The sequence below is a fragment of the Anopheles gambiae genome, chromosome 3 (genome assembly GCF_943734735.2).
Source record: "Anopheles gambiae chromosome 3, idAnoGambNW_F1_1, whole genome shotgun sequence".
NCBI classification, from domain to species: Eukaryota; Metazoa; Arthropoda; class Insecta; order Diptera; family Culicidae; genus Anopheles; species Anopheles gambiae.
Genome location: NC_064602.1, coordinates 65,830,835 through 65,838,362, shown reverse-complemented (window position 1 = coordinate 65,838,362; position 7,528 = coordinate 65,830,835). Strand labels below are relative to the sequence as shown.

The 7,528-nt window shown below is 37.2% G+C and overlaps 1 protein-coding gene across 6 annotated transcripts; it reads left to right on the top strand.

Annotated features, from left to right (window-relative positions):
• The first annotated feature begins 713 nt into the window (after nt 1-713).
• Nucleotides 714-6,113, top strand: LOC133393193 (serine protease Hayan-like). Of its 6 annotated transcripts, XM_061656719.1 has the most exons (10): nt 714-892; nt 960-1,007; nt 1,068-1,263; nt 1,357-1,476; nt 1,542-1,633; nt 2,596-2,741; nt 2,875-3,260; nt 3,332-3,552; nt 3,616-4,133; nt 4,201-6,113. In XM_061656719.1, the coding sequence occupies exons 1-10, from the start codon at nt 835-837 to the stop codon at nt 4,234-4,236; spliced, it is 1,821 nt and encodes a 606-aa protein (XP_061512703.1). In that variant the 5' UTR covers nt 714-834; the 3' UTR covers nt 4,237-6,113. The 6 variants fall into 6 exon arrangements, 5 of the variants coding, with proteins under 5 accessions (XP_061512703.1, XP_061512707.1, XP_061512705.1 ...); XR_009766010.1 differs by lacking the exons at nt 2,875-3,260; nt 3,332-3,552; nt 3,616-4,133; nt 4,201-6,113 and adding an exon at nt 2,375-2,516 and having other exon boundaries at nt 2,596-2,724; XM_061656721.1 differs by lacking the exons at nt 714-892; nt 960-1,007; nt 1,068-1,263; nt 1,357-1,476 and adding an exon at nt 2,375-2,516.
• The last annotated feature ends 1,415 nt before the right edge of the window (nt 6,114-7,528 follow it).

Sequence of the window (7,528 nt, the reverse complement as noted above, 5' to 3'; positions counted from 1 at the left end):
TCTACTGAGCAGTGGCGGATTTAACGGTAAGTAGACTGAGGACCCCGTCGGTTTTGGGGCTCCGTGGATGGTCCAGCATATACAACAGTGTTTACAGTATTCTCATCGAAAGCCTCAGTGCTCGATAGGGGCCCCCACTTATTTTACCACCTAGGACCCCCGACACACTCAAGCCGCCACTGCTGCTGAGACAAACTACAGAGATTATAAGAGCAAAAAGGCTGCGTTCGAAATAGATAAAAAAGTTTACAGTTGAAATGTAACGCTTCGCAACCCTTATTTTTTTGGTCGACCAATTTCGTTCCACCAATTGATGCAAGTTCTACAGTGTAAACCAACAATTTAATATTAATTTAAAAGATATTTTAACCAAGAAGCTTAATCGTAAAAAAATTATGTACAATTGACATTCTTTTCTTATTGACATTTCCAAAATTTCCTCAAAAAAAAAAATACCCACCGGATGACCGTTGCTCTAAATCCATCACTGCTGCTTATACGAGTGTTATTTATAGTCCAGTAGGTGATCAGTGCACGGCGATCCAAAATGAGACCGATGCTGCTAACCACAATAGAAACAAGAGTGTTCTTTCTCTCTTTTTTCAAGAGTCCATGATAACGATGGTTAGTTAATCGTACTCGAAATTCAGTCCATATTCGCGAGAACATCCAGCTGTTCTGTGGCGTAGGTCTAGCATAATGATCCCATCTCTCATTCAAAGGTGATCAAAGGTTTTACTATCAGATGCTTGGTACGTTTAACTAAAAATAACACGTACGTCTCAACGAACGCGATGAATTATCAATCAGTCTGGATTGTGCCTCATCTTGAAGATGACAGCGTACATTTGTGTGTTTATAAGTGTTTTAATTTTAGTTACAACACTGCATTGTAAGTTTCAGTCTATGAAAAGTATTCTTGGCGATTCTTACAATTCATTATATTTTTTTTTTGTTAGACTCTGACGCTTACTGGCGTAACGATCTCAAACATGAAGCTATAAAAGGTAATTAATTGACCAAAAGATCATTATTACAAAGGTGCTTAATATTGATGCCTATATCAGGATTAAAACAAGAAAACATTTTAAAACGACATAAGAGGCAAGAAGTTTCTCATGCAACTGCAGACGACAAAGAAGGATTGCAGCTGGAGTTTCCACATATAGTTCCTGTAGCACTTGGTGGTGGAGGACGTGGTTGCCTAGGGGTATTGCTGTCTGAAAATTTTGTCGTTGGATCAGCGCACTGTCTACACTCCAGGTAGTTTATCAAAAATCATAAATAATAATGTATGTCATTCATGAAACTAATTTATTATACAAATATTTTTTTTACGTTTGAAATATTTTGCAGCACTTCTGTATCAGTCCATGGAGAACTCGTTAATGTCTCAAAAATTATTATTCACCCTATGTACAACGCACGTAAAAAAAATTATGATATTGGATTATTGAAGCTCGCGGCAAACGTGAAGTAAGAGTATAATCACTGTTTTGTCTAAAAAATCAATGCTCATTGCTCTCCCAATTTCTGTTTAGTATACAATCAACTGTTGTACCGGCCTGTCTATGGTTGGATGATAATATAAGCATTGCCAATGTTAAATTGATTGGAACAAATGAATTTTTTGGTAGGTAAATCCTAGAACCGTAGAGTTTTACTTTCCTTTCATCAATTCAAACTTCATTGAATTTAAAATTCATTTCATAATTTCACTACAAAACTAAATATATCATATATATATATATATATTACAATGTCACACGGCAGATGAGAACTACTTAAAAATAGTTGTCATGAGTGCTACAACCAGGAACTAACAAGGATAATGAACTTGGAAAGTGTTGTTTTTGGACAGAAATTTTGATTACTGCATGCTTAGCATCTTGATAGCTGAATGCCAATTATCATAGATTAAAATCGAATGAAGAAATAGCAATCGTAAATAATATAATTTTATGTTGCATCAGTTCAGCAACTTTAAATCCGTAGAAGGTTTTCTCTTCAAATTTGTCCACAATTGACAAAATTATTACGAGTTGTTGCAAGCGAAGATTATTTGCCTTCTAACACCTACATGCATCCATAACCCATACCAGCATATAACTTCGATCAAAGCTGTAAAAGCGCGCTCACCTATTCCGAGCAGTGTCGGGCACTGTACTCGTTTACAAGCAACGAGAGTTACAGCATTGCATTTAGATTTCTTTCAAAGAGTTTTCTTTGCTTAATTTTTATCTCCAAAAAATGTTAAAAGAACAATAGCATAATTCATAATGTATCGAACATAGCAACAGTACTGTACCTTCACCAATGCTTAAATGATCACATAATTGCAGGTTATCATTCAATATGCCATGATCTTTTACAGACGTCTCTAAGATTATTTCGATACCAGTAAATGTTCCTAATGGCTTCTGAATTTTCTACAACGAGAATATGAAGAGACGACACAGCATGTCAAAAGAAAAAGCACTACTACTACTAATTGGACGATCTTTTATTTTTTATAGGTATCAATTTGCCGATCGAACACTAAAAACTTTTACATTCGGCAAGTTTGTTCAACATTTTTTCTCCGATTGCTTGCAGATACAAATTCTATAGTGCAGACCACGAGGATCACACTAAAAAATGCCGAAAAATGTCAACCATACCTCAATTATATCTCGCTACTCACTGGATTCTCACTTACAGTACATCAGATGTGTGTCTTTTACGAATTCGAAGAACACTGGGTATGTATAGCTATTAGCTATGCCGAAACGCATAGTACTCTTCTTTGGGTTTTTGTACCAAACATTGTAATCACCTCGAAAATATTTGCATTACCCTATGGTTTTATTTTGCTCATTATTCCTATATTTTTAGCGGTGGAAAGGTGGACTAGTTTATGTGGATTTAATTTATGAGAACCACATTGTTCCATTTGTTATTGGAAGTGCCTCGTTTGCTCCGATTCGTGGTTTACATAGACTACATGGATTTAGCAAACTGTCCAAATTTGTTGACTGGATATCCAAAATCATGCGCGAGGAAGGGGCAGATGTATCGTTTGAGCCGTTGATTTGTGCCAAGCGCCATTTAGAATATCGACGTCAAATTAACAACACAACATCATTCGAGCCGAACATCGCTGTTGACACCACGGTATCCATTCACAGCCACCCCGATGCACCTCACACAAAGATTTGTGTAGGAGTATTGATAAGAAAAGATGCCGTGATCACATTGGCACAGTGTGCGAGCAATTTAATGTGAGTATTAGGTTGGAAACTCATCGATGACGGTTTCGATAAATCGTGCTAATCTAATGATCTCTTTACAGGTCTTATACTTCCAGAGTAGTTTTAGCCGATGGGTCATTCATTGCGATCCGAGATATCATTATTCATCCCGACTACTCGGACGATTCTCTCTACAGTAATATAGCCATTTTAAAACTTGTCTCGCAAGCATCTGTTACTCCTATCGAAATAGCACCATATTACTCAAAACATGATAAAATAACATTATACGCTAGTGTGATCAATGGCGACCAATCAAAAAGTAAGCAGAATTGAGATAATTTATCGAACAGCATATGATCATGCATTTTATTTTATTTTACAGATAACAAGTTCTTTGCCGTCCATGGACTTAACGTGCGGTTCAGTTACGAATGCAACCCGTCGGAAGAGCATCATTCTCGACTTTTGAAAGGATTGCATCCTGAACATATGTGTCTACAGAACAATCATACGCTTGTTCCGGGTAGCTGCGAGGCACACCCAGGTTCAGCTGTATTTTGGTATCATAATGATAAAAAATACTTGCTGGGGTTGTACATGCATGGGGAAAATTGTGGCTTCGGAGATCAAGCGCTCGGTCTGTATGTGTATGCATACAATGCATGGATCCATTCAGTTATTGAAACACCATCGCAACATTCTCTGGGCTACGTTTTTCCATTCTTAAAAACATCGGACGAATGTTCTTACCCAGATGGTGCGACAGGTACTTGCGTAAGCCATATAAACTGTCCCAATATATCGAAAAGAGCTGGAAAAAGTTTACCAATATTTTACTGCAGTAGCAGAGCAATTGTGTGTTGTCCTAGACATTTGGAAGCACAGAAGGAAGAGGAACATGTAAGTCAATAGCAAATGTGGTGTTCGATAAAAACATTTCATTGAATCTTTTCTATACTACTTTCAGGAAGGAATAGCGTTTGCTTTCTACCGTACTGTGTAAAAATGTCATCGATGTACATATATATATATTTTTTTGTACTACGTATTATTTGAGTGTGGTGTAATGAAGTTTCTAGAGTCTAGACGAATTTAACGACAACACTGCACTTGAAGTGTGACAAAACAACAGATGCACAGTCGAGATTCGGGACAACGTGAATCGGATTGATCATTTCGTTTTCCAAATACAACTGGAACGTTGCTACCCAGCAAATTTTGTCATCCGACATCAGTAATGTTTTTTACTGAAGCGGTTCAGTAATAGAATATTTAACTGATTTTGAGCGTAAAGGTCATGTTTTTACTGATTTTGTTTTCAGTGAAATAATTTGCTGGATGCATTTTAGTAATACGCATTTTACTGATAATCAGCAAAATAAGCGTCAAATCAGTCGTTTTACGGGATATCAGTTAAACAAATGACTCAAAATGCAGCAAATCATTCTGTCAAATTGACCTGTTAGTCAGAACATCCACACAAATCCATGCGGTGCTCGCTTGCTTGTGATGTGAAAAAAAGTTGATTTTGGTAGGCGCTTACAGACACCCTGGTGAAATTTCAGGTGAAATTTCGGCTTACGGGACTAATATCAAACAATTGACAGCCGTGTTGGTGTGTCAAATATTTGCTACAATTAACAATGCCTGATGAAATTTCGTTGAGTCTGTGAGCGCTTACTGAACCACCATAACTTGTTGCGGCAAAATACAGTTTAAAAACTGTATTATACATCATAAAACATGGATGAACATAAATTGAGAGACTGCCAATTGCTGCGCATCAATAAAATACTTAATTTGGAATAAATATTTCACTTTTCAATAATAATAAACTTTTCAGTAATATGCTAATGGCATTACTTTGATTGCAGTAAACGAGCTGTCATTTTGGTGAGCACCCAAACTTACTGAATGATTCAGAAAATATTATTTTTACTGAAAGGATTACTGAATCTTCAGCTCAAAAAAATTCAGTTAAATTCAAGGCCCAGTAAAAGTTCAGTTTGCTGAGGTTTTCTATGTCTATGGGTTTTTACTTTACTATCTGTGGTATCTCACTCAAATTTAGCTCATTTGATACATAGATTATCTGGAAAAAGTTAACACAACCTGCAAAAATATGGTCGATACTGTATTTTTAACTTAAATTAAAAAAAACTCCTTCTATCAACAAGCCCGATCTCTTTCCCGTTGACTGGATGTCCCATATTTCATTGACTTTTGCCAGTAGTATTCTTCTTCTTCTTCTTCTTTGGCAAAGCAACCGCTGTTGGTCAAGGCCTGCCTGTACCCACTGGTGAAATGAGCTTGGCTTTCAGTGACTTATTGTTACCATAGCAGGATAGTCAGTCCTACGTATGGGGGCACGGTCTATTCGGGACTTGAACCCATGACGGGCATGTTGTTACGTCATACGAGTTGATGACTGAACTACCAGACCTAGTACCTAGTGCCAGTAGTACAGCCGATCAAAGATGATAATGATGAACTCATTGGGGTATAGTTTCTATAAACATGTGTTGCGAAAATTCTTTAGTTTTACAAAGTTGAAGTCGAGTGCACACCCACTTTTAAGGTGAAAAGGTTTCTCTAGCCAACTCAACATTGATAGCTTCATTTCTAATCCTTAAAATCGCAATTCAACATTGTCAAATGTATGTCGAACATACACAAACCATTGACAGATCATTGGAGTTTCCATTATTATTATTCAAATGTATTTTACAGGATTGAATTGTTTGCTTAAGGTGAACTAGAGGAACCTTATATCAAGCAATCATTTACGATTCACTTCGGCTGAACGGAATTTCAAATAAGAAAAAAAATCATGCTTTATATTCCCGACAGAATTAAAAATAAATTATAATGAAAATCTAAGCATAATATGATAAAATACTGTGGTTTTCACGTTGATAACTACCACAACAAAAGATTCCAATGTACTTCAAGGATTCTGAACCTGAGTAATATTATTTATTGAGGAAATTACAATGGGATCGTATTGAAACACAACTGCTAAGAATGACTCCTGGATAAAAACAAAGAGTTTTGAAATTACTTGTTCGAAACAGAAACTTATATTTGCTCTGTTGGCAGTGTTGGAGTAATATCTCGCTGAAACGGGGTGGATCCGAAGAAGGTTAACATACACACTAAAAAATATTTCATGAGCTCAGTTAAAAATATTGCCGAAATCAATCAGCTATAGCCCACTTTACTGATATCTCAGTTAAAATTTCACAATTGTCGACAACGAGTTTTACAAATAACCGAAAATTCAGTTGACTTTATTTTTTACTAAATCACGGCAAAATGGTTTACCAAGCTCGTTCTTTAACGATGCTGTCACCGATCTCAAGTGTCAAAATGACCGATATCTCGGTTTAATTATTTTGTTTGTCGAGATTCGGTAATCGATCTGTCATTCGCCTTGTTGTTTACATCGTGTGCAAAGGAAACAAAGTTTGATCGAATCATAGTATCAATGCAGCAAAAATTTCACATTCAGGAACTACATTATGTAAGATACTACGATCTTTCTGCAGCGGTGGAAGTTTCTTATGTGCTGTAGTTACAAATAAATGTTTCTGTCCAGAATAAATCGATGTTACCGGACGTTGAGTGCTATTGTTACATGCCATTAAAACGATGCAACAGTTTTAGGCTATAAAAAACAATTACTAGCGATATCCGACAATCTTCCAGTTTATTGGAATTTTTGTTTTCCCAAACCGAAATCTCAGTTATACACGTATTCTGTCATTGGTCATTATTAGACGAGATTTTCGGTTAAACAGATTTAATAAGGCTATGATAGCCGAGATCTCAGTTGTGCAAATCTCGGTATTTTTTAACCGAGAATCGGCAAAACATTTTAAGAGTGTAAGCTATCCACACCCAACTCCTACTCAATACGTCCCCGTCGTACAGAACAGTAACATGTTTCTCAATTATCCAAGGTTGGGAATACGGGGAAACCCAACCCCTTGAGCGGATGGGTTGCATGGTTCAATTGAGAGAAGGGGTAGATGATTGTTCTCCATGACTCTGGGAGTGACTGGTCTCCATGTTAGGAGCGGCTCCCCGCCAGCGTATGCCTTATCCCGAAGGGCTACACTGGTTTCTCTAGTCTTGGCTCGCTGCAGGACTCTAAAGAGCCAGCGAGCGTAGGCCCTACGACGAGACTGGGGGTTAGGGGAGAGGCCTTGCAAGCCACCCTCGCAAAAAATGTATTGCAACGAAAAGTCAACGAGAAGCAATACCATATCGGACCAATCGATTCAGACCCACGC

Bases quoted from the DNA above. Each gene is read 5' to 3' on its own strand.
- LOC133393193 (XM_061656719.1), top strand. From the start codon at position 835: ATGACAGCGTACATTTGTGTGTTTATAAGTGTTTTAATTTTAGTTACA. The intron at 1,634-2,595 runs GTAGGTAAATCC...GATTGCTTGCAG, and splicing joins TGGAACAAATGAATTTTTTG to ATACAAATTCTATAGTGCAG. The intron at 2,742-2,874 runs GTATGTATAGCT...CTATATTTTTAG, and splicing joins ACGAATTCGAAGAACACTGG to CGGTGGAAAGGTGGACTAGT.